This window comes from Falco biarmicus, chromosome 6 (genome assembly GCF_023638135.1).
Source record: "Falco biarmicus isolate bFalBia1 chromosome 6, bFalBia1.pri, whole genome shotgun sequence".
NCBI classification, from domain to species: Eukaryota; Metazoa; Chordata; class Aves; order Falconiformes; family Falconidae; genus Falco; species Falco biarmicus.
Window position 1 is genome coordinate 77,552,339 of NC_079293.1, and position 26,835 is coordinate 77,579,173.

At 45.2% G+C, this 26,835-nt stretch overlaps 1 protein-coding gene across 3 annotated transcripts in view; it reads right to left on the bottom strand.

The window, feature by feature from the left end:
- ADGRF5 (adhesion G protein-coupled receptor F5) overlaps nucleotides 1–24,770 on the bottom strand; it is a 47,616-nt gene extending 22,846 nt beyond the window's left edge. Inside the window, exons 1-6 of one of the 3 annotated variants that reach the window (XM_056344084.1) lie at nucleotides 24,344–24,769; nucleotides 7,108–7,261; nucleotides 5,649–5,778; nucleotides 3,360–3,420; nucleotides 2,291–2,461; nucleotides 793–972 (exon numbers count right to left, since the gene is read on the bottom strand). In XM_056344084.1, the coding sequence (XP_056200059.1) occupies nucleotides 793–972; nucleotides 2,291–2,461; nucleotides 3,360–3,420; nucleotides 5,649–5,753 (517 nt within the window). In that variant the 5' untranslated portion in view covers nucleotides 5,754–5,778; nucleotides 7,108–7,261; nucleotides 24,344–24,769. Of the gene's footprint in view, nucleotides 1–792; nucleotides 973–2,290; nucleotides 2,462–3,359; nucleotides 3,421–5,648; nucleotides 5,779–7,107; nucleotides 7,262–21,225; nucleotides 21,341–24,343 lie in introns of those variants that run through there. The other 2 variants (XM_056344085.1, XM_056344086.1) reach the window with 2 other exon arrangements.
- Nucleotides 24,771–26,835: the final 2,065 nt, after the last annotated feature.

The following is a 26,835-nucleotide window of genomic DNA, read 5'->3' on the forward strand; positions in this document are numbered from 1 at the left end:
CATGCCATGCAGTGGAGAAGCATTGCACCCAGGGCCCTGGACTTCTAAGGGGTGTTCAGATTCAATATGGAAGTGATACTAACTCTAGCCCTGGAAATAGTATAGCAGTATTGATATGGGGCTGCTCTGTGATTTATCACCTAGCATTGCCTCTAAGCAGATGATTAGAACAGGTATGCTGACAGCACTGGGCTTCTTCCAGCTCTAGGGCTGCCTCTGGGTATCTCTGCATGCTGCTCCATCACAGGTCAGAGGCAGAGCCTCACAGGGGTTTGTCTTGGATTGCACGGACAACAGGTAGTGCTCCACCTCAGTGCTGCCCAGCCTGCGTGTCCAGTCATCACTTAGGTTCCTAAAAACTCAAGGGCAACCTTGTCACAAGAGTCATGAAGTAAAACCAAACAAAAGATACATGTTGGGTTTTTTTGCTTCTTCTCTTCTTTTGAGCACTATGGCATACTTGGATCACATTTCTAAGTTTCATTGTTGAAAACCTGATGAGATGAAACTGTCTTTGCTTAGTGGAAGCTAAAGTCCCAAAGAGGCATGTGAGTGATTCCAAGAGCTGGGGCTCCAGTATGGCACTAAATATCTGCAAGTACTTGGGTCAAGGTGGACCCACATCACAAGGAGAAGAGCCCTAAACCATCTCTACAGTCTTTCCACATTCATAGATAATGTGGTAGCCAGCTCAGCCCTCGTGTGTTCCTTTATCACACCTTTAATGCTATTCTGTCTTCTAACCAGTATATGAGCTGTACAGTGATGAAGTTCAGCTCTGTTTCTCCTTACCTTCCACCTCAGGCTCACAGTAAGGCCCGTAGAAAGGCATTTCCTTCATGTAGCCACAGAGCAGGTCAGGTGCTGGGCTGACAGGAGGACAGGTTATCAAGTCACTGCACACCCCACTTGGCCAGGCATATCCATTTTCACAAGAACAACAGCTACTGTTCTCACCACTGGGCAGACAGACTAGTGTCAGACAGACAGAGAAATACTGTAAGAATGGTAAACAGGGCATAACGTATTGCATGATATATATTTACCCTGCTGTATCTTTATGCCAGTGATCTCAACTAAATGCTGCCCTTCTTGTGAGTTCACTTGAATGACGCAAGCATGATGATCTGATGCCTTGCAAATCTTGCTACACTAATTGTAAATGGCTAACCAGAAATGGGAACCAGCCTGGTAGAAGAATAAGTCTGATCAGTTACTTTCAAGTAATTGAATGGATATGTGAAGCCTAAAAATTGACCTGGCATATTGGCCAAAGTCCTATGATAGTTTTCAGATTGGATATTTCTATATTGCCTGGGCTGAAAGCAAATGTATAGGCTTTTAAAGATTGTAAGAGCATGTAATGGTGATTCAGTGTCCCAGTGGCTAATAAAGGGCTGTGCCATTCTGACTGTAGCCTGACAGACACTGCATGAGGCAAGGTGACATTATCAAAGTGGTTTAGAGACATACATGCTTTCTAATTAAAAAAAACCAAAAACAACCAACAAACAAAACCAAAACCAACAAACAAAAAAACACTTCTCTGTAATTTTTTCTGCTCTTAATGTGCCACTGGCAAAGTAAGATATTAACAAAGTGGTTTTCACACATTGCACGTGACCCTGAAGGCCTTTAAAAGATGCATTTGCATGTTTTTTTGAGAACTGATGAATGCTTACTTTCCCTGCTTTATGGACCAGCAATAAGAAGGTACCCAATCTCCTCCTTTACTGTTATAAATGCTTGGTGTGTTTGTATATCTTTTGCTGTAGTAGTTACTTGCATGTGGTGTTGCACAACCACAAGTCAGGTAATAAAAACCTGTCTGGTGTTTTGCCCTGTAAGGATAGTTTAGTGAGTTATATGGGGAAAAGACCGCATCTCACGCAGCCTGTTTCTGTCAGGGTCAGAGTTCGGCCTCATACAGCAATTTACATTCTGAATGAGAGGTGAGGGAAGTAAACAGTCTGAAAACTCCCGTCACAGCTTCCTGAAACTTGAAAGTAACTCAGACTGCTTGTTAGTCAAACTGGAGCAGAACCCTTTGGTTCAGGCTTCCTCTGGCTTTGTCTCTTCCTTAGGAAAAGAAAAGCATTCAGTGGTGGGATGCAGGTAACAAAATGTGCTGCTGGCTGCTAGAGCTTCAGTCTTGTTGGGTCTTTCAGTAGGCAGCAGGCATGGTTCAGTTTTGCTGACTTCTAAGCATGTTGGATGGTAAAACTGAGAGAGATCAAATACTGGCAAAAAAGCATTGCACCCAGAATATAAAAATAAATAACCAACCTACCTGTTGTAACGTTGATGTTTGAAACTGTCATTTCGACATTTGAAATATTTGTTGGAACTAGAAGATGAAGTTTTTTTAAATACTCTTTGACCTGCTCCAGAAAAGAGGAATCCATAAGGCTTACTTCAATGTCAACAGTGTACTCCACAGGGGGAAGGTCAAAAATAAGCACTGAAAGAGAAATAGCATAAGACTGCAAAGTTGTGTGTGAGGGTAAATCACAAGCTGATGGCTTCCAGTTTGGCATTTGGGCTCCTTGTTGCTATTCAATGGTAGCTTAGTGAGGCGTTCTGCTTAAGAAATCTTATTGCTTCCTACTCAACAGATAGTCTGCATGTGTTTTATCTGCTGTTTCTCTGACAAAAGGCAGATTTCTTTGGTCGCAGAGCAATGGAAAGCTGACATAAATGGCACGATGTATACGGAGAAAAGCTGTCTCATCCCTTCTCTCCTTTAACTCAGCAAATGGATGGGTTATCACCCACAGTCTGAAGCCATACAGGATTATCTTGTGACCCCTGTTCTGCTAAGAGACTCGGGGCTTTTTTCTACACCATGTATTTCTACTTGCATAGAAACTGTGCTTATGTCTGTCATCATATGGATGCCATCCAGAGGGACCTGGACAAGCTCGAGAAGTGGGCCCATGTCACCCCTCCTTCCCCCAACACTGGGGGAAGAAGGAAGGAGAGGACATTCAGAGTGATGGCATTTATCTTCCCCAGTAACTGTTACACGTGATGGAGCCCTGCTCTCCTAGAAATGGATGAACGCCTGCCTGCCTCTGGAAGTAGTGAATGAATTCCTTATTTTCCTTTCCTGATTAAACTGTCTTTATCTCAACCCATGAGTTTTCTCACTTTTACCTTTCTGATTCTGGCCCCCATCCCACTGGGGGAGAGTGAGCGAATGGCTGCGTGGTGCTTAGCTCCAGGCTGGGGTTGAAGCACAACAGCTACCTCCCCACTGATGATATCAGCTCAGTACCTCAAGAGATGCTGTCCCCAGTAGCAATTTCACCCTTGGCTCACCAAAAACCTGCTCTGTTACCATGCATTTGTGTACGTACTGTTTCGCTTCTGCCTTTGCATCTCTGAGTGGAAGCTTTCCTCTCCTAGTGCACTGTCAATCTGTGGAAAAAAGAGAGCGAAGCTCTGTGAAGAAGCGAAGTGAAGCTTTAGCTGCAGTTGTTGGCATGAAAGAATTAGTGAAGAAAAAGCTGCCATGATAATATTCTTCCCTACACCAAATTCGGCACCCGACCCCTGACACCACCACCCCCCCACCCCACCCCCCATCTTTCTCTTTAAACAGAATATTTATATATTCCAAGCACAAAAATATTAAACACCAGCTAGGGGATGTATTCAGTTTACAGGTGCCTCCTTGCAATTGCCTCAGCTTAGCAGGAATCCTGCGTCTGAGCTGCAAACCTGCTGTGGGGCTGATGCAATGCACTTAGTCCTGGGGCAGCCTTCCAAACAGCTTGGGAAACCTGGCCACTCAGCCTCTGAATCCAGAAAAGGGACTCATATTAGCTTTTGCTTTCCTCTTTTCTCTGAGCTTCCAGCTCTGCAGCGGCAAAGCCAGCCTGAGCAGGAGTAGAAAGGGGATTGAAATGTCTTGGCTCCAGGTCAGCTATTTTGTGGGCCATCAGTAGCATACGGTTGATCAGGGCAGTGGTAGCACAATTTCAGTATGACTGGGTTCATGCAGGGTGCAGCCAAGTGAGATGCAGACCATCCTATTTTTTTTAATCATGCCCTAAAAATACACTGGCACCACAGTTAGCAAGCAAGCCAAGACGCAAGCCGGAAATTTGCAGCTTTGCCAGTTTCTTGATTCCTACTGGAATCTTTATTTACAGAAAGGGTGAATAGCTTGGCAACTCTTAAGTCATCCCTTTATATAAAGGAACCATCTGGTGTGTGATTAGAGCTGGGCTTTGTATCGCAGCTGTGCTGGCAACGAAGATCCCAAGGTGCACTGGCAGCTTAGCACTGCTAGAGGTACTACCTTTCACCTCTGGTGTTAGCTGTGAGAGTTACAAAAAGCCCACAGTGACCCATGTCTTCTTCCCAGTTTGGACTTGGAGGTGGGTTTTTTTCCCAATTATTCTCCCAAACAACTGCAGTGTATTGTTACGTTGTTAAATAGTTCACATATTTCACACCATTAAATAATGACTCATTGGCAGGGTGTACCATGTGCTAAAAAATAAGGTGTTACTCTTTTCACGAAAACATCCAAGTGCTGAGATGGAGGCAGTTTGAAAAAACCAGAGTAAACAAGATACTTGGTCACTACTAGACATCTGCCAAAGGGAAGATGAAGCTGCTGGAACCAGCTGTATCTTGGTTTGCCAAGACAGGAGATGGTGACAGAAACAGCTTAAGGAGTTCCACCTTCCTCATCATGTTCCCTTTCCTTTTGTCAACCTGCTCAAAAAAAGCACATTGTGTTCTACTCTGTCCATCAGAGCTACCGTCCCTGTGGTGCTGGGGGCTGAACATCAATGTTAGAATCCGTTTGGCTTGATAGGGTTCATAACGTGGAAGACAAAAGAAGTGTTTTCTGGTTTAGTAATAATTGTGATGGACCAAGAGTTGGTAGATTTGTAGACTGGTTTTCTTTACCAGTCTATATTAACTTCCATTTGGTCAGCCCCTTTCTTTCTCTGTTCCCCTTTTGCCTTTCTAGTTAGGGACTATGTGTGCAGAAACTGTTAAACAAACCCACACACAGGACAAAGCAGAAAATGGCTTTCCGTAACTCGCACTATTGATGGAGCAAAAAAGGTATGTGGGGGTTATTGAAAAAGTGGGAAACTGAAGTGAAGCCTGGGTCCAAGCACAACTTGAAAACACCAGTGACTCCAAAGTGGCATTTTGGTCACGTGTACTTGTCCTGCTGTCAAGACAGTGCTGATACTCCTGTAACCTACCTGTAGGCACCTCTGTGCCTGAGCTAGTTTGGTTGACATGCCAATCTAGGCAAGATTTATTTGGTTTCTTTCTCTCAGCGGATGGGTGAATCCCATCCAGGAGCCATGGCCACATCACTGTTACCTGGGCTTAGCTCTGGCGGCAGCAATTTAAACCCCTTGCAGATTAACACAAGTGAGAAACCATGAGTTTTTCTCCACTGCTTCTGGAGAGGCTTTAAGACTGGGAAGCAGGAAGAGCCCAGCTCCTGGATTTCTCCATCTCTTTTACACACTGGTGGGGAGACTCTGGGTTCAGTTTCCCCCCCTGATCTTTACTGACTCCCTCTCAGGTTTTGTGGGTGCAGAGGAGAGCTATCGCAGCTACAGGCACAGACCCAGCGAAGACTGGTGGGGCTGGGAGAGGATACTCACCACATATTGGATGAATGGCTCAAAGTTTGAGTCCTGCGATGCTTGACACCATGCTGTGCCCAGTAGAAACAGGCAGTGCAGACCTGCAGTAAGCAGGGACAGCATTTTGCCCAGTGACTTTCTGTACAGCCTGAAAAGAAAACGAAGAAAAATGACCAGGGAATTTTCAGATGACTCACAGTAGGAAATACCAGCACACTCTGCAAAAGCAGTACATTCACTTTTTCAGCACACTCTGCCTGTTTACTCCATCCAAGTCAGAGCACAGAACAAGGTCTGTATTTATTCCTCTGCCACTATCACCACACTGTTTCCCTTATCTCTCCTTTTTTTTCCACGTTGTCTGTACCTGCTCAAAATGGAGGGAGAAAGAAATTGCTTGGAAAAAGCAGAGTCCTAAGCAGATTCCTAACAGGGACAAATGAGGTGCTAGAAATTCATCTGCCATGAAAAAAGTTGACTTTGGATCTTCAAATATTCCTCATAGTGATACTTGGCAAATGCAGAGCCAGAATGTGAGGGAATAGTTAGAAACGTTGCTGTACGTGCATGCCTGTCCCGTTGCAGCAGGGAGAGCTCTGCTGCTGGCCATGTCCCACTCTGGAGAGAGCTGTAGTAACGTAGTGGGCTCAGCTAGAGATTTCTGTATGTTTGCTACCCCTTGGCTAACAAAAGAAATAATCAGGAGTGATATCTCCCGGAAAAAAACTGTAATTTTGAGTTTTTATTATACATCTCCATTAATTGCACTGAAGTTAACAAGTAAATAACCTAGAATGCAAGAATACTGACACACCAGAATACAATGTGGTGCCTGAAATCAAAACCCAGAAAAAAACCAACCTTCTCCAGCTCATTAATATCAAAACTAACCTACTCATGCAGTAGATCTGACAATGAAACAAAGAGAGAGGCAAAACACGTATGGACCCTTGTAACAGATGCTGACATATTTATGCAACCAGAAAGAATAGAGAAAGGGAGTTGAAGAATACATAAAACATATGCGTTTTTCTAGGAATATGCACTTTCTGAGTATTCCTAACAAAGCACTTCCCAAGCTCCAGAATGAAAAGCTAGTAGACAGCTACATGAAAAAGCAGAACCCAAGCAGATTGTGAAAATCATTTTAAGGAAGGAAAGCACTGAGAGAAAACTCTTAAGAATAGTACTGAACAGTACCTGAGTGAGCAACATCACCTTGAATAAACTAATAAGCTTTTGCAAAATTACGATCTTTTTGGATTGAAAAGGCTGTTCATACAAACAGGATTTGAGAGTGTGAATCTCTAGGTGAAAGCAGAAAAAGCTGCACCTCCTGAGATGATGATGAACATTGACAATGACATTGCATATCAGAGCTGGTGCTCCCAAGTAGGCACTGCACTTCACTGTGACTTTTCTGCCCAGAAGAGCTCATGACAGAAAATTATGATATGAACATGATCTGGGGTCTCACCTCGTTAATGTACAAATGACAGCAATGAGCTAACAGCCAAGTAATACACTTGATGTGACCAACACGGGTGTCCAGCTGGGATTTGTCAGGGTTTCTCCTCAAAGGTGGTTCTTCGAGAGGTTTATCTGTGGTGAGACTTCACCTGGATACTGATCTGCTTAAAAGACAAGAGACAGAAGTAGGAAGAAATTATTTGCTTTTCCAACAGAGAGATGTCATCACCAGAGCTCTGCAGGAGCATGCATGTAAGCCTGTGTCTTACCCTCTGTTCTCAAGTGACGTGGAAAAGGCAGTGATTAGTGATACGACACTGTGGAAAACTTTAAATGATTGAGATCAACAAAAGCAAAGTCTGCCTGTGAAGATCTGCATAGGGATCATAAGATATTGAGCGACTGGGTCATGAAATTCGGCACTGCTAAGTGAAAGGTAGAAAGAAATGATCCTGATATTATGTATTCTGTGATGGACTCTGAACCGACTGTCACCACCCAGAAATGGGGTCTGAAGAAAAATCAGCTGAATTCTGAGGTGAAATTAAAAAAGGTAAATTAATTTTAAGATATTCTAGGGTGGCAACAGAGAGAAAAAAACAAACCAAACCAGAAGACAGTGCTATCTAGGCATTTGAGCTGACCCAGTATGGCTACTCTTACGCTTCTATATGGGCATAACCAGAAAGCAAGACATCTCACTGATTCAGAATATCTTGCCACCCCACCCCAAAATCCATTTAAAAAAAAGACCGTTACAGGCCTTTTTAATCCAATGGAAGAATGGCTAGCAGAATTGGGGGTGGGGGGAGCAGGGCGAAGACAGGGAAAAATTTCTTGGGTTTCCTGGGCATGTCCATCAGTATATCCAGCATTCTACAAAATAGACTATCTTGCTATTTTGAAGACATCATCCATTTGTGACAGCCTCAAGAATTCCATGGATCTGGCTGATACCATGACCAAGACAGATCCAAATGGGTCAAGAGAAAAACATGGACAAGTTGCAAGCTGTGACACAAGTCCTTGAAAGAGTGACACGACAATAATACAAACACTAACAAAACAAGTGTTTCTGATAGCACTGTGTATGCAGCATATGCTCACAGCATATGGTACCATAGCCTAATCTGTACAAAGAAATTGTGTTGCGTTGGTAATGGGTTGATGAAACAGATAATAGAAAGGAAAAAAGGTCATTAAACAAAATTTATGATCAAGTTAAACAGCATCTGCTACAGTTTTGCATGCATCTTTTGCACTGTTCACAAACTTGCATTCATATTCAAATGTTGTGGGTCAGCCTCTATTTTCAAATGCACCCTTTGTGCAACCGTGTAGCTGAGACCAAATACCCTACTAATTGTATACATAAGAAACCATCTAGAGGACCACTCATGTAAATGAGAACCATGCTGCTACTCAGGCTTTGACAGCTAATTAGAAGTCCACAAATCCCAAACCAGTATCTAGAAAGCCAGAAAACTAGCAAACAAATATCAACCTGCAAATGGGGAAAAACGTCAATGTTCTTCTCACATAATGTGGCTGTTCCCATCGTTCATTTAATTTCTCATTGAGAAAAGAATTGCTGTAAATTTTTCAGCAAGCAATTTATCAAATATCTATCTACTTCCAGTTGGGAAAACAGAAGATGTGTGGCTATGTGAACACATTCACCATTTTTCATACAAACTGTCTCCTGGGAGGCAATAAGTATCTTTGACTTGTAAAGCCTCAGAGAGCTAAAGAACCAGGTTTGGTACCAAATCTTTTTCTCCACAGCGTTCAGGCTGAAAATTGTTGTTTAAAGGTAACTAAATTGCAGAAGATTCCTAGAGGTAAATAGCAAGGTCTCACTTAAACCCAGGACATCGGTAACCTACATGACCTTCTTTTCAATTTTTCTCTAAGTTTCTCTTGTTCATGAATGTTGCAAAATAATTACACCCTTTCTTGCAAATCCACCCAGCACAATAGCTACCATCACATATGTTCTAGAAAATAAACAAGATACCCAGAGGCATAATATCGTTTACCTTCTCACATGATTCAAAAGGGATTGCTATCCAGAGGGACCTTGACAGACTCAAGAGGTGGGCCCATGGGAACCTCATGAGGACCAACAAGGCCAAGGACAAGGTCCTGCACATGGGTCGGGGCAATCCCAAGCACAAATACAGGCTGGGTGGAGAATGGATTAAGAGCAGCCCTGAGGGGAAGGACTTGGGCGTGTTGGTGGGTGAGAAATTCAACATGACCTAGCAATGTGCGCTGACAGCCAACCCTGCCCTGGGCTGCATCAAAAGATGCATGGCCAGCAGGTAGAGGGAAGTGATTCTCCCCCACGCTCCCCCCCAGTTGCAGTACTGCGTCCAGATCTGGGGCCCCCAACAGCAGAAGGACAGGGACTTGTTGGAGCAAGTTCAGAGGAGGCCACGAAGATGGTCAGAGGGCTGGAGCCCCTCTGCTGTGGGGACAGGCTGAGAGAGCTGGGGTTGTTCAGCCTGGAGAAGAGAGGGTTCCAGGGAGACCTTGTTGCAGCCTGCCAGTACCTAGAGGGAGCTGACAAGAAAGCTGCAGAGGGACTTTTTACAAGGGAAGGTAGTGATAGGACAAGGGGAAATGGTTTTAAACTAAAGAAGGGTAGATTTATATTAGATATAAGGAAGAAATCTTTTGGTGTGAGGGTAGCAAGGCACTGGCCCAGGCTGCCCAGAGCAGCTGTGGGTGCCCCATCCCTGGCATGGCTCAATGCCAGGCAGGACGGGGCTGGGGGCAGCCTGGGCTGGTGGAAGGTGTCCCTGCCCGTGGCAGGGGGGTTGGAACTAGATGTTCTTTAAGGTCCCTTCCAGCCCAAACCATTCTGTGATTCTGTGACCTTCTAATTAGATCCATCTTAAACATCTTATGTTTTCTAGTACAGACCACGCTGCTCTCTCAAAGGGAAACTAAGACACAGGAGCTTGTATAATTAGTTGAACATGTTATTAGTGCCAGGAGAACATGTCACCTCCAGAGCCTGTGCTCAGCTTTCAAGTGTGAGGCTGACCAGAGATACCGCTGCAGAAAACCCAGAAGACGTTTTAAGAGTAGATATTTCCTGATACCATTCATCAGGTAAAACACATTACTTCTCACACACACACACAGACACACACACACACACACTGATCTAAATCCTTCAGTGTCTTACCTGCAGATTATCAAGTGGAGTAACTTGTTCTGCTGCTGTTACTCACCTGCTTTGTTCTCACAAAAGAAGGTGCTGAGTACTGAAAGCAGTAAAGTCATGTTTTGTAGCTATGGCAGAACATCTGTGGGCTTTGATTTAAATAACAAGGGAGGAAAACCCTAAATTTTTCCCACCTGAGCTGGCAGGATGCTTGCTGTGGGCTGGACCTGGGAGGCACTAGGGAACATGCGTAGATACCCTGGGAGAAGCTGCACAGAGAGGCAGACCTACGGCTCTGATGGCTACTGGGAAAGGTAGAGAAGAGCATGAAATTCCCAGAAACGAGGGGAAACTGATGTGCTCTATGTGTTTCTACCTTGAACGAAAGCTGGAGCAGGGAACCCGCAGCACAAACAGGGGACATCTGTCAAAATAACAGTGGTGACCCTCTCTCTACAGGGTTTGATTACAGCTGGTTTATCAATGGAATTTGTTTCCACAGCATTGTGCATGAGGCAGTGACTCACTGAGCTCGTGCAATACCTGTGGAAAAGTCTGGCATTAAACTCATGTGGTGGGGGATTGTTTTTGGAACTGTGATTAATTCAGGAGGCAGCTCTATGGTAAAAGCTGCTGTTCTTCCCCTGACTGGAAACGGTCCCTGTCGAGATCCTGACTTCTCGTAAGAAGTCCATAGGGAGGCAATAGATTCATGGAGTAGGCAGATGTGCCCCAGGATCTCCACAGCCACTCTGCAGAAACTGAAGACCACATGGGACACACCAGGACATCCCAAAACAGCACAAGTCTCCAAGGTAGACAACTGAGTCAGGCTGTAAATGCCACTCACTGTCACACCACGGAAGTAACACAGACGCAAAAATGTCAATAAAGTGCCTGATAAGAAGTTTCCCACTTTTACACTAATTCCCAAATTAAGGAATTGTGACATTGGGGCTGGTCCAGAAGTTACAACAGGGTCACGTTGCCAGCTGAAATTGGCTGTTTCAGGGGAACAGGAGGGATGGCTGTCATGGCAGCATGGGGATAGTTTAGGTTGCCCTTGCTGTTACCTCTCTAGAGTAGCAAAGGTCATTTTTGTATCACTATCACAGTGAGCTTGGACTAGGTCATCAATCCTCTACCAACTGTCTGTGGTGAGAGTGTTGGTTGCTCCATTCCTAACAGCCCTAAGGCATGTCACCACATTTTGCCTCTTGCTGGGTCTGAGTCACAAAGAGCAAAATACGTGGTTAGCAAAGTTTGCCCTGCAGGCTTTGCAGCTGCCAGAATTTGCTAGGGATGCTCTGTGACTGTAAACTTCTCTTCAATCAGCCATCTTGCGGGTGCATTGTCTTTGGCAGCAGCACAGCCTATCCCTGTTCTCTTTTCGGCAAAGCTGGTCACCACTCCCCACAGCATGGTGAGTCAGCCCTCAGCCTGCCATTCTGCAGCAGTTTTAAGGTGATTAAATTGGCATGATTGATGATCTTGTTGCCCTTACAGCCCGTCCCCACTATTGCAATGGCACCTGTCTTGTTTATTGCCCACCCAAGCTGGTTCAGGAATCTGAACAAGCAGAAAATCCAGGTTACATCTATAGCACTAAATGCAGCCACCTCTCTCTCTGAAGACAGGTTTTATGGGCTGGCCTTGTGCTGGTGTCTTTCAGACCCCTCTCAGCCAATTTAACTCACTGTCCCTGCAGAAAACTAAACAAAACCCAAGACATCTAACTTGCTTTCATCTGAGTGAGTTTAATTAGCTCAGAGAAGGGCTCAGTGAATGCCAGGTCCAGAGCAAGAAGAGGAGCAGATATATGGCCCCAAGCAGGGAAGGGGGAAGAAACAGAGGTTGGCAGAAAGGAAGAGGAGGGTAAGGAGAAGGAGGTCTTCCTTTCTGCCCTGGCAAGCAGTTCAGCATGAGTCCATGGTCTATCCCTACAGAAAAAGCTTTGTGTTTCCATGCAGTGTTGCTCCTTCGGCTGTCCCCTGGCAAGTTTAGATAAGCAGCAGTGCCAGCACGGAGGGTGAGGTGAAGAGGAGGCTAGGCTTGGCTTAGACTGAGTTAGTTGTGGTGGATCCACACCTTCCACATTGCCAGCCCTGGACTGAAACACAAATCTGATTTAAAACCCCCTCTTTTTTTTTTTTTTCTGTGGATTTCAACAATTTTAACCAACAGCACTTTGGGATGTAGGAAAGGGAAAGAATGTCAGCAAGGGGAAAGGATTCCTTAAAAGAGGGTTTCTGCTGAAGATACTATATCACCAAACTACAGCCAAAAGGTATGAGAAATCTTGGTTTACTTTCCAGGAGAATATGAAAATTGCACAATGTCAGAGCATTGGGTATGTAATCAGCTTGGTATGTGAGTACAGGGGGATGTCCTGATCATCCTGCTGTTTTTTCCTGTACGCATTCATCATGTACTGTCATCTTACCAGAAACTGTGAACTTCCTGGATTTTAAAGTTTCAGCCCCAGAACATTTTGAGTTTAAACATCTGAGACTGAACTTAAGAGAGCCATCACAGACCCAGGAAAGCAAGCAAAAGGTGTGTTAGAGAATATCTGCTCTGAACAAAGAGCTCTTATCCAAAACAAGGCAGAGCTACTGGAAACATGCCATTATAAAAGCAAGTGAACACATTTCACCTGGTATGAACAAAATAGACCAGGGTAATGTTGCTACATAGGTGCAACCTGAGAGAGACCATTCAAAGCAAACCTAAATGTAGAAACAAGTTAGAAATGAAGTTAACAACATACAGCCCTCTTAACCCATCCATCTTCATTCCAATCCTGGCTGTTACCACTTCAGTCTTGTCTCTAGAATCTAACCTCAGCAATTTTGTGCAATCAAATCCCATTGTTACTTGTATCACAAACTCAGAAAAAGACGGCAAAACCTCTCAGAAGCTGGAACACTTCAGGTTCTTAAAGCATTTGCTATTCTTAGTATTTCTGAGTCTGAGTTTTGCATGGTCAGCCTCTCGGAGACATGTCCTAGAAATGGAAGTACAAGGTGAATCGCAAGCATAATGGAACTTATAGGCAGATTATTTCAAGATAAAAGGTTTTGGGGTGAATCTGGTGATGCCTGGGGCTTCAATTACTCTCTCTCTCTCACATGACTTCATATAGTCTCGCTCACTTCAATCTTGCAGAAAAGAATCTGGAGGCAGCCCTAGCAAATTGCTACCTAAACCCACTCATCATGATGACGCTGAAAATAAAGCTAGTCTCATTCTGAAGCTTATTAACTAAATTTAGTTTAAGACCTGGAAGGTAACAAAAGTGCTCTACTTGATGCTGTTGATGCCTTGGCTGGAGTGCTGCGTCCAGGTGTTGCTGTATTGGAGAGCATCCAAAGGAGAGCCATGTGAATGCTACAACATGAGCAGAGTACAACCTTGTGAACAGGCTGAAGGTCATTTGGTTTAGCTAGGACAAGATTCATTTAAGGACAAATAACAGTCTGCCACTTGGTAAAGAACACCAGCAATAGCTGGGTGAAGGATGATGTGAAATGACACAATCTAAAGTAAAGATAAATACGTTGGTGATTATGGAAAATGAGTAATTGTAAAGGTTAGAAGCACTGAATCAGGCTACCCAGGGCAACTGCAAAGTTCCCTTCAGTGGAGGTTTTTAAGAACAGGCAATAAATTTGCTGACATGGAAAAGAGCCCTTCATTCTGCCTCCAAGTTAGTTTGTGGCAATGGAGCCCCAGGTAGGTTGTTCTTTGACCTCTCTCTTCTGATTACCTGTTTCTCTACACTGCTTCAATTTCTATGCAATGAAGGCGTTCAAAGAGATTTAGAAGAAACATGCAAGACCACTGATCTGTGCACTCAGACCTGCTATATCTGTCTTAGACAAGTTCAGGAATTCCTTTCTGGACTTCTCCAGCACAGCACTCCCACTGGTTTAAGCACAGAGGAGGTGAACTGTATCTACAGCCTTTACAAGGGTTTCCCCAAAATGGTATTTCCAGAGAAGGGCTCTGCTTCACACCCTTTTCTACATCAAGTCACATTTTCCATCCTCGTTTATGAAGTATATGCTTTTCCTTCTTGACCTATGACTAAATTCCTCTATTCCTCTGTAAGCCTTCCTGTGGATTGGTGATGAACTTTTTACATACTCAAATAGCCTACATGGAAAACTAAAATAATTTAGTCCCAGCTATCTGAAGATCAGGCTCAAATCATACCATGACCAAGCAGGACTTCCTGCAAGAAGAAAATAATTCTGCAAGACTCATGTTTGCAAGGCACAGTAGCTGGAATAGGAAATTCAGCCAGATAATTGAGCACAGAAAATACTACCCAGCCGAATGGCCAAATTATCATATCCTTCAAGCATTCCTAATGCTCTGAGAGCAGCCAACAGAACTTTCCATGAGCATTTCAACTTAGTCTGGACAGTACCAGCCAGCCCTGGAATGTTGCCCTAGCCCTCCTAGAAGAGTTCACAGTTGGACTTACTGCTTGTCAGTGCAGAACAGCAATCCACTTGATTGGTGAGGGTATTCTGGCATGCAAAGCTCACCTCTGCTTACAGCCGTTTCTCTATGTTAGGATAGGAAAAGCCTGCAGAGTAACCTTTCTTAAGAGCAGGTACCTCCATCTTTGGCGGGGAGATGATGCCCATGTAGCTCACGGCTTCTATGGCCTTACCAGTGCCTCGTGGTGCTGAGACACCTGGTTCTACCAGAGCCAGAAGTAGTACATTGTTGGCATACTGTGTAATCCCTTGGTAGCTCATGTCTGGTGGCCAGACTGCTTCTATAGACACTCTCACAGCCCTGTCATTCATTACTTGGGTTCCCTAGGTCAGGTAACCTCATGTCACTCAGCAAGACCTGGCTTATTCCACCTAATCCTTCTGTCCTGACTCCCAGATTTCCATTCTCTTGTCTCTTACAGGCAGAGACATTTGGTAGCCTCTGTTAGCCTGCCCAGCCATGTCTTATTTCTGGTCATTGGAACAGCATTCCTCATTTGGTACCAGATTTAATGATAAGATCTCCTGGTTCTGGATGCATCTGAAATAGTGTCCAGGTCCCAGGCTCCCCAGTACAAGAGAGACATAGGCATACTGGAGTGAGTCCAGCAAAGGGCCATGAAGATGATTAAGGAGCTGGAGCATCTGTCATACCAGGAGAGGCTGAGAGACCTGGAATTGCTTAGCCTGGAAAAGGAAAGGCACAGAGGGATCTTGCCCATGCCTATAAATAACTGATGAGGGGAACTAAAGAAGCACCCACCTTGGAGACCTTCTTTGGTAAGGGGTTATGAATGCAGAATTGCAAGCTGAAACAAGCACTTCTGTCTTGAAATACACAGACTTATCCAACCTCATGCAGCCATCCCAGACACAGGTATTTGATCCCTGTTGGCTGAAAATTTTCTGTATTCTGTGCCTGGGAACGTGGTCCCCCTTGTGCAGAAGCAGAGGTGAGCACCCCTGTGGCATCAGCGAGAAGAGGACAACGACCTACTCTGCAGCTACAACTTGTCTTCGGCCACCACAGTTCCTTGTGAGGTGAATGTCAGCCCATACCCTCAGCTCCTGGCCCTCTCCTAGGGCTGTAACACACGTCCTGGGTCACTGAGGCTCTGAGCCCGCTGTGTGCTTGGCCTCCTGCATTCTGCTTTAGGGCTTTCTCAAGCCTCATTGGAAGACCACGTAGTTCTGAGAGGTTTGCTCCTCTGTTTGAGACACCGTTCCCCCAGCCTCTCCAATGAGTGCTGGTTGCTTAATGCCATAAGCAGATCCGCGCTTGGTTGGATCCCAGGATCCTCCAGCCCAGGGGCTTCTTACTCAGTGTGGGCCACGGCAGAGGCCCTAGGGAAGAGTTTTACAAAAGCGAGGTAAGCTTGTAGCAGCACCCCTGCAGAATGTCCTTTCCGCTTGTGGCAGTCAGACGTACAGGGACTCCTGGAGGCAAAGGCAAGACCCTGGTGTTTAACAGCCCTTCACGGCCTGTTCAGCTTCCGCAACATGAAGTAAACTCTAAGGGAACCTGGGAGAGCATCCAACATCCATAACATCCAGGAGCAAGGAGGTCTACATCTCCTTTGCTTGTTTTGGATCTGCCACACATCAGGGTAAGGTCTGCTCCTTCCTGGTCAAACGGGATGGCACACTTGCTCCGTGACCTTGTAGCAGCACACACCACTTTTACATTCCCCATCAGCTGTCTAGGCTGAAGAGTCCTATGTCATCTAGCAGAGCAGTCCTCCCACCTCTTTGGGACTTGTTCTGCTCTGCGTCCTTCCAACTGGCCTGTATCTTTTTTTGAGCATAATTAAGCTCGGCTGTCCCCATGTCAGCATTTTCCTGTGGCTTAAATAGGTCTGCCTCCCTTTAGGTATTGTGGATGAAAGGTCTATGGTGCCATGAGGTCTGTGGAGGTGAAGGACAGGTGGAGGGAGGAACCAGTAGCTTATAGCAGCTGAGCCCTGGCCCACCCTTTTCAAACAGCCACTGAGCTTTTTTTTTTTTTTTTCAATCTCTGGGGCTAAAACCTCTTGTTTTCAGTGACTGTCCAGTTTGTTCTTCCTCAGTCACAACAGAAGAGCTTTCCTTTCTGTGCATAAACCATGACCTTTGAGTAGTGCGTAATAAGTTGGATGATCAGACAATGTTTGTTTCAGACATAAAACACACAATGACCTCAAGAAACACACACCCAGGCACAACAATATTTCATGGGAGAGTTGGCTAAAAGGGAATGGGGGGACAGGGGAAGTTGCACTGACCTTAGATAACACATCTGAACGAGAACAAAAATAAAATAAACACAAATTAATCAAGGACTCCAAGCTGAACCGCTTAGTGATAAGGATTCAAATGGCAATAAACAGGCTGTGAGATACTTTCTCTGTGATGCTGGAGGAACTGTGTTATTCCAGCTTTGTGCCTAGCATGGTGCAGGGGGCTGAGCTGAGTGGTATGCTAAAGAGTCTGTATGACCTGAGCGAGGGGTTTGTTTTCAGGGGCAGCGTCGAGGCAATTTTTATCTTTTGTGAGTTAATTGTGTGCAAACAGATGTCATGGCACTCACAAGTGAAAGGCTGAATGGTCCCCATGCCACACGGCACATTAATATGCCAGGCTGAAAATCATGGTAGCTGAAACCAAAGTGAAAAAGACGTTTAAATTAGCACCTTACTGGAAAAAGCAAGCCCTGCCCAATTCTTGCCTTCTTCCTGGCATGCTCAGGTGGTTTTTCTCAACTCCAGCTAAGGGCTCCTGCTTGACCTTTGTGTTGGAATTTTGTAGAAGGAACAAAGGAAAAATAAAAAATAATCAAAAAACCCCCAAACTGCTAAACAATGGGTTCCATTCTGCTATTCCAGCTCTTTGTAGGTAGCTGAGTACTATGTGTTTTGAAAGGCTGTGGAAAAGCACACACCAGCATACATTTGCTCACCTCACTTGGCTGGGATGGGAGAAGGGATGCAGCCATGAACTTTCCTTTCTTCTCCTCATCCTTTCTGGAACATCTGCAGTTATTGGTGGCAGGCCTGTCTCACAGCTAGCAGTAACAAACAAGAGATTTGCAGCTCAGCACTGTGTGAGTACAAGGAAGGTGGAACTCTCCATGTACTCCCGTATCATTATAGTGAAGAGTGAGGTCTAATAACATCCGTTGAAGTGGAATTTCCATGGGCTTCAATGACTTTTGGATTAGGTCCCTAAGTCAGGCCAGCCGCGGGTTACTTCTATAGACTGAAGTACTAGAAAGTCTGATGACTGCATGCTTCCTGCTCGTTTCGTTTTATTAACCTCTTGATTTTTTTCCTGTTATTGCTGCAGGCACAGCTGGCTGTATAGGAAGCTACGGCAAGTTGTGTAGGTGTCAGCCATTTGGAGTTTGTATAATCCCGCTCTGGACAGCAGGAGTTTCCTGCCTGAGGGCCTGGCCTGTCACACCTAGCAACCAAAACGTAGAAGTATAAAATAGCATCCATTTTTTGCACAAAGAATCATATAAATGGAGGGGAATCCCCTAGATTGGTGAAGGCAGGTCTCTGTTGTCCATATCTCATCATTCCCTTCTGCAATGGTCAAGCCTGAGAACAAAAATATTTGTTTCTGTTTTGTTCCACTGATCTCACTTTCAGCCTTACTACTTTTGTACCGGTCTGTTTTCCAGAGCACGGGATAATTCAGAAATGCTAAATAGTCCTAGTATTTAACCTCTTTGAAGACTACACTTGTCTATAATGTTTTCAAAATCATCAGAGCTCTTTCATCTTCATCATTGACATTAGATATAATATCAAGACAAAGTATCATCAACACAGAAGGGACTAGTTTGTTTTACTAATGTTTAGAAGTCTTCAAGGAATATTAAACTTCAGAGAGATGCTTGGCCTTGTTCAAAATAACACCACACTCCAGATTTAGGCCAGGGATGATCCTGGCTTATGAGCACCTGTGGTGCATGTTGGGCTCACATGGCATAAAAACTGCACCAATGCAAACACAACTTGTTCCTGAGGGAGGCTGGCTCATGAGATCTATCATGGAGATGAATCGACAAGTGACATTTCTCAGGCCCCAGGGTGCCTTCAGAGAGCTTAAACAAGCACCTGCCATGAGATGTAGGGCTGAAGTCTATTTCTACGCTGTTTTTCTTAGAGACCTAGTCAACAGTTAGCCGGCTCGCTGTCTCGGCCAGCACCAAGATTCACAGAAATGATTCAAAGAACAGTTTGGGCCAGGGGCTGTTCCCAGTGAGCATCACAGCCTAAGCTGCCTTGTTTTAGAGGGAAAAGGAGAGTTCAAGCATATGGAGGTGAGCTGTGCCCTGACAGATGTCCTCAGGGCTGGGGAACAACTCCAGCCTCTCATGCTGCACTGTTGCTGTTGCATGTGTTTCTCCTAATCTGAGCACAGCATAAGGTAAGATGCACATTTTAAGATCAGGAATATTTTTCAGGTCCTCTGCCCTCGATGGGATGAGGTTGGTGCCTAACTTTCGTGGCATCTCCCATGGCAAATCTTCAGAGGCATTTGTGTTTGTCTCTACTGACTGTAACAGGCAATCTAAGACTCATTTCAGTAGGAATCTCCTCTGCTTCAACACCCTCAAAAGCATCTGCACTTACGTTAGGGACAAGCTGCCAGATAGATTGGGCATTCACTGAGTGATCACATCACTGCTATGATGCTGAAACAGTGCTGGAGCCACCATTGCAGGGCTGTCCAGTAATAAGACACTTAGGAAAAGAGCAAGCAAATTTTGAGATTTGTATTAATAGCACAGAACACCTCCCCTATGAGGACAGGCTGAGAGTTGGGGTTCAGCCTGGAGAAGAGAAGACTCCGAGGAGACTTTGTTGCAGCCTGCCAGTACCTAGAAGGGGCCGACAAGAAAGCTGCAGAGGGACTTTTTACAAGGGAAGGTAGTGATAGGACAAGGGGAAATGGTTTTAAACTAAAGAAGGGTAGATTTATATTAGATATAAGGAAGAAATCTTTTGGTGTGAGGGTAGCAAGGCACTGGCCCAGGCTGCCCAGAGCAGCTGTGGGTGCCCCATCCCTGGCAGGGCTCAAGGCCAGGCTGGACGGGGCTGGGGGCAGCCTGGGCTGGGGGGAGGGGTCCCTGCCCGTGGCAGGGGGTGGGAAGAAGATGGTCTTTAAGGTCCCTTCCAGCCCAAATAATTCTGTGACTCTATGATTCTAACATCTTGCGTGTCCTTACTGAGACAAGGGCCAGTGGTTATGAGCAGCAATTGGACTTTTTAAGCCATGGGCTTGAAACAGGCTGGATAGCAGACAAAGGAAGGAAGTGCCATCAGTCCTGTTTCACAGCCCGAGAGACCTGAGGCATGCACTTGCTCATCCGGGATCTCAGCCATAGGATCGGCGGAGCCAGGCTTTAGGGACCCCATGCAGGAATTTAAAGGTTGTCTCCCTCATAAAGGAAGAGTAAACTAATTTCAGGAGTAAGGGGCATGCTGTGAGCAGCCTGTCGTAAGGCACGTAGGGACAGCTTTGGAATGAAGATGGTTTTTACACACTCAGCCTGATGGTTGTCGAGGGCCAAGCCTGTGGACACAGGAGCAAGCCCAAGCAGGAACTCTAGTAGAGCTTTTCCTCTGTGCACGAACAATTGGGGGAAGCTCTGCTGTTTTGAGGAATTTCCGAGGACAGTAAATTACATACTAGATCACAGCTCTATTATGTTTTTGGGGAAGGCATTTGGAAATGGATGTTTCATATTAAGAAATAAAGGGGGAATATACACAGCTCTGCTAATCGTGAGCATCCTCAAACCCGGCCTGCCATGGCATTTTCTCTCCTGTTGAGGCAGGTTTCAGCAGAGCCTGGGTTGACATCAGCCAGCTATGTAAGCAGACCCTTGTTACCCCTGTGCTTCGGTTCCCTGCTGCCCCACAAGGATGGCGTTAGCTGTCCCTACTTCACAGGGTGTTCAGAGACAACCTGGGCAGGAATAACTCATCAGTGCTCATACTAACAACCTGGTAAAGAGACAGCTGTAGAAATACCTAGAAGGCAAATGAAACACAGCTCTCCTCCCAGCCAGAAGGAAGGTTTTCAGTGCCAGGAGCGGTCAATTTTAGGTGACCTTTGAGTTCTTCCTAAAGCAAATACTACTTTGTGTAAATCAGCTGATTGAGATGACACAAGGGAGTGAAAGGGTTTTTCCTAGGCTGGGAAAAAAACTTCTGTTTATTCAAAAGCGGTCCATTAGGAGGTGTCTAAAAGGTGGGCTAGATACCTTGCTGTGTTGGGTCGACCCTGATCTGCAGCTGAGCACCTGCACAGCGACTCACTCCCCACCTGACAGCAGGATGGGGTAGAGAATTAGAAGAGGAAAAAGTGAGAAAACTAGTAAGTTTAAATAAATACAGATTAGTAAGTGAAAGAGGAAACAACAAACAAGCAATGTGAAGGCGATCACTCACCACCTCCCACAAGCAGACGGATGCCCAGAAAGTCTCTAAGCAATGGCCACCTTGGAAGATAATCCTGCCCCTGGTTTTTATTTGCTGAACTTGATGTTATATGGTTTGAAATATCCTTCTTGTGAATTTGAGTCAGCTTTCCCAGCTGTAACCCCTCCCACCCTCCAGCCCACGCCCTACAGAGGCAGGGTGGGAAAAAGAGAAAGCCTTGATGCTGCGGCAAGCACTGCTGAGCAATAGCCAAAACACTGATGTGCTATAATCAACCCTGATTTCACCACAAATCCAAAACACAGCACCTTATGGGCTGTTATGAAGACAGTTAACTCCATCCCAGCCAGACCCAGCACACCCATCTTGTTTGGCTTGCTCAGATGGGAGTTATGATGGAGAGAGGAGGGCTTTGGGGCTGAATTCATTACAGGCTTCCACAGGGATAAACTGAAGTTTGGAGAAAAGAAATGGGCTGGATACAGAGATGGTAGATTAAGGTTACAACATCCGTGTCGGGTCATGGAATGGTTGTCAGAGTGAAACCTCCCTTACTGGCCGTCACCGTAAGCAGACAAGCCTTCAGAACAGACCGCAAATACAGTAAAAAATGCCTTAACAGTCCACAGTGCAGCATTATAACATGCAAATATGGTACTGTAATTACCAGACAACCTGCTACAGTGACTTAGCTGCTCTGCAGGTGCTGCTCTTTCCTGCAAAATACATGGAATGGATCATTCCTCTGTCAGAGAGAAACAAGCCATTGCAAATCACCTTTTGCAAGCTCTTTCCCATGTTCCCTGCTCCTGCACATCCACCTTGTGCCTTCCATCTCCCCTGCATTCCTAATACAACCTCCCCAGCCCACTGTAGGGCCACCATCAGAGCCCCCCAGTGTCTGCCTTCACCTAGCACTGGCTCAGTCCTCGGGCAGGATGCTGCTGAGCACAGATAAGGGGGACAAGCTGCTGCTGGATCAGATTAGCTGATGGATGGTAACTGCCCATAGGCAGGTTGAGCGATGTGTGAGATCATTTGTGAAATAAACTCTGCATCATCACGTGATTACAGTGGATCAGCTCACGAATGGCAATTGGAGCCTCCTTTGAGATCACGGTCCTAAGAAACTGTTCCGTGGAAAACTGGAAATGGTTTTCTGAAAGGAGTTCGGTTTAACGGTAGATTCATCCCATTTGGTCTTAAAAAGTCATGATTCTTACTCAAGGTTGAGATTAATTCCAGCAGCAAATCGTTTCAGTTTCAAGTGTAAGCACCTTTCATTTACCAGGTGCAAATTTGGCCCCAAAACAAACGATGCCTTCATGGATGATACAGTTCACACCCATGCTTGCCCACTGTAAGCCCTTGTTTCTTCTGGCAAACCAAATTGCAGCCATGAACGGTGGCAGCAGCAGGGAGGCTTTCTTGATCAAAATGAATGGGTTAAAAAAGGAACTCTAGTAAAGGCTCCACTGGTCTTTTGTGTTTTAACAATGAGAGGAAGCTCTGCCTAGTTTGAGGAATTTCCCACGTCTCCAATTCAGACTTCGGAAAACTGCTTTATTAAGCCTGTCTGAGAGGTGTTAAAAAAATAAAAATAATCAAGGAGATTAGGATAAAGTTATCTTCCCAGAGCCTACTTATGTTCTGTTTGCTTGTTTTTTAAGCCTGGATCACCAGAGGCAAACTCAGAGGAATCTAGGGAAGTTAAATAATGATGAATGTCAAATACTCCCACTGGATCCCTGCTGAGCTGAGCTGTTACTGAGTTCAGTCAGGTGTCACCACTACACAGATGCTTAAGATGCGCCCCTAAATTTCCTTATGCACCACTTCATTCTGCAATGTTGCTAGACATCACAAGAAAGATGAAGTGACAGAAATAGATGAGGAATTTTCTGGGTGAGAGGAAGGTCTATGGGTTGAGAAATGCCATTTTTACTGTGCAACAGCAAGTGATGGGGCAAGGAGAAATGGAACCTCAGGCTTTCAAATTCCCAACACCCTTTCCCTTGCTATTCCCTTGCCTGTTACAAGCTCATTGCCTCCCATAAAACTGTCACTGAAAGCGAGAGTCACAGCATTCAAACGATGACATCTTTCTTCCCCAAAGCTGGAAGCTCCTTATGGAGGTAGGTGCGCATCACTTCCCCACTGACAGGGAGTGAGCAGCAAGGTTGTACAAGGTCACTACGCAGCTGTGTTTTTTCTGAATCACAATCATTTAAGCAACCAGTCGATACTGGTGCACCAGAGATGTTTGGATGGAGCAGGACTTTTGGGGTTATAGACATCAATGGAGTTGAAAGCATCAGAAAGCACCTGTGCATCCCCCCCGACATTGAGCACTGCCAACAGCACACCAGCACTCAAACACAGCACCGTAAAACTGTCTTTTATTTAAGCAGCTCAAAGCACAGGTAGAAAATAATGGAAAGATAAGTGTGACACTCAAAGACAGTAAGTACACAGCAGTGTCTCAGCCTGTGGCCATGGATGCCCCAAGTCCCCCTCCCCTGTCAGCAAGCATCACCTAATATGAAACTGAAAGGAGATGCAACAGATTGCTCTTCAAAGAAACAAACCCACCATTTCATGCAGCTGACAACATTACAGTCCCTGTTATCTATATTGCAAATCCCAGCCAGTGTGAGCATAAAACAAAGTGAAAAAAATCCAAATGCTGTTGCAGTTGATCTGATTTTTTTCTGAAACTCTGCAGCATGCCTCAGGAGGTGATAAATGCAGTCCAGACTAGCACAGTATTTCTCTGCACGTCCCTCTTCACCCCGCACTTCCACTCGATTGCTCATAGCCTCTATTAAAACGCACTAGCCAAGTTAACAGACAGCACTTTGTCAGAAGCTTGAATGGTTTAATTCATACCCTGAAAAGCCAAAAGCGTCCTACAGAAAACTGTCAACTAATCACCACAAAAAAAACTATGGGCTGATTGCAGTTCTCCCAGTAGAAATCTGCGGCAGGTTTGCCAGTCATGCAAAACTTGCACTGCAATGTCAGAATCTGGCCCTGCAAATTCCTTTAAGTCAACTTCACCTTCCCCAAATTGTCCAACCACACAAGGAGACCGATGCTACATTTTGCACACGTCTTCCATACCTGTAAGACAACGAGTGCTGGTCGTGACCGAGTTTCTTCCAAACTTGTCCTCCTGTGCTGGGAAGGTAAATTCCCATCCAAGTGTCAACTTCTGCTTTAGTCTCTGCCCTTTGTTTTCCCAGGAGCTGGAGACACACCTGCTTTTCCGTGCAGGCTGTTGGTTGTTGGGTTCGGTGTTTGTTTTTTGTTTTGCTTTTCTTTTTGGAACAAATTAAACAGCCTGCGAGCAGTTCTCAGTCAGCGAGAGAGAGAGCACCTTTTGGCTTGTGGTGATTTAATCAAGCAAAGCCCGTGACCTCCCTTTCCTGCGATCAGTGGGAACCGATCCCTTCTCCACCAGCAACGGGGTGGGGTTGCAGCTAAAAAACACAAGCCTGAAAGCACGGTGCTGGATGGGCAGGGCAGATCTTCCTTCTCCGTTTGTTGTGTCAGAGAACACGGTGATTCCTGCTGGTCCAAAACACGGAGATGACCTCTGGCCAGGAAGGAACCTAGGAAATATTTTCTAAGTGATTTCCTGCCGTGGGGGGGAAAGTGGATGCAAGGGACACATGGGCGGGGGTGCTAACAGCTGCTGGGGAGTGTCATTTCAAGATGAGGGAAACACTTTTTTGGCCATCAGGGCTGTGGAAGTAAAAGAAATTGCTTCTTTTTTGTGTTGTTTTTTTTTTTTTTTGTTAGGGTACACTGTTGTAAGAGCCTCCATTGGCACTATACACAGTGACCTGGGGTGTAAGTTGTGCGAGTGCTTCTCAGACTTTCAGCTATGGTGCCTTTCATGGTAACAGGTGCTGAGATACCTGCAAACGAATATAGGAGAGCCTTTCCACACCGAGCTCATGTTCAGTGGCACCCCAGCAGTGCAGCTGTGGCACAAGGGCTCCTTGTCAAGGTGCAGAAGAAATCAGGTTCATGCATCCAGATGGATGGCTACCTGTGGAATGGGCCCCTAGCTGTGCTGTGCAGGTTCTTCTGCCTCACACTGGGGCCTCCATAGTGGGATTTTCATGCACTAGCCAAAAGACTGCACCCCAGGAAGGTGGGGATGGTTCCCCAAGGCTCAGTCCTGGTTATCCTGATAAACTGAAGGACACCTTCTTGCTTTTGTCTCTCCTGGCTTTATACCATCTCTGATGTTCTTGCAAGATAACACACTACAGCACCATGGCCCAACATCAAGCCACCAGATGGCACAGGGCATGTGCCATCTGTGATGAGTATTGCATTCTGGAGGTATCAGCTTCTTCTTGACTCTGGAAGTAGCTGAGAACAACTGGTCTCCCTCTGTTTCAGGGTCTAAGTGGAGTGTATCTGAACCATCTTTCTAAGGATGTCTTAAGATGAAAAATTGTATACAGGACTCCAGAATCTAGAGCTAATAACATCCTTCTTTCTGGACACAAGACAAATTTATTTCAGTAAGCTGGTATCTTCACACAGGATCTTTTTAGTTGATCTGGTTCATGCTATAAAAGCAAGAAGGGACATCTGGACATTTCCCTGCTGAATACACCTCACCCACATGCTCACTGACATAAAAAGAGAGAAAGGAAGAGACAGAGAGGGAGTCCCTGGGCTGTGTACCCCATCTTTACATGCTTTCAATTAGCGAGTGTGATTCATATTTCCTTATATTTAACAGCAGCCTCTATACCTAAGAACAGTCATTTCATTTCAGTGAGCTTTTTAGTTTCATTTCCTTTTGTGTGGCTAGTGGTGAAGTTTTATACCTATTAAACTAATTCTGCTGGCTGGGATGAGTAAAATATGAAGGTTGGGACATCTAGGAAAGAAAAAATTGCTGCGATACTTTAATTAGAGTGACAGAATTATTATTTCTTTAAAGTAGATAATCCAAGTGATAATTTTTTTAATTACATAGGAAGTGCTCATAGTATGTTTATTGCTCAGTCTTGTTTGCCTGATTTTTCTTCCCATTGCAGTTTGCTGGTGGGTTTGGTGGTGGGTGGAGGATGGTTTCCACCCCCACGGTAGTTTCCAAGGTTTCAGAAATGTTCCTGTTCAAGATAAGTTCTTTGAGAGCATCTTCAAGAAAGCCTGGGGCAGATCTTGCTGTCACTTCTGGGAACTGGAGAGAAATAGTTACTCTAGAGAACAGTTAGATAAATACCTAAAACAGTTCAGAAGGAAGTATCTAAATTGGCTCAGACCAGAGATGCTTATTCTCTCTAGTGACTCACGGGAGCCTTGAAGTAGCTCAGGAGCAGGTGTTTACACTGCTGGCATTTCCAGGGAAGTGAGATGAACACAACTCTTTGTGGAAAGACCTTGCTGCAGTCAAAGTGTCATTATGTTATGCAAAATGGAATGGCTCTTTGGACTCCAAGATAAGAGCTGACAGGCATGGGTCAGCAACAGCACCATCCAACAACAGTTTGATCTGCCAGAGTGTAGGCTGCTGCTTAGGCTGGACATACAAATTTTGAAGGGAACGAGGAAAGCCTGAACTTTTGGTGTTTGAGCAGGCATGA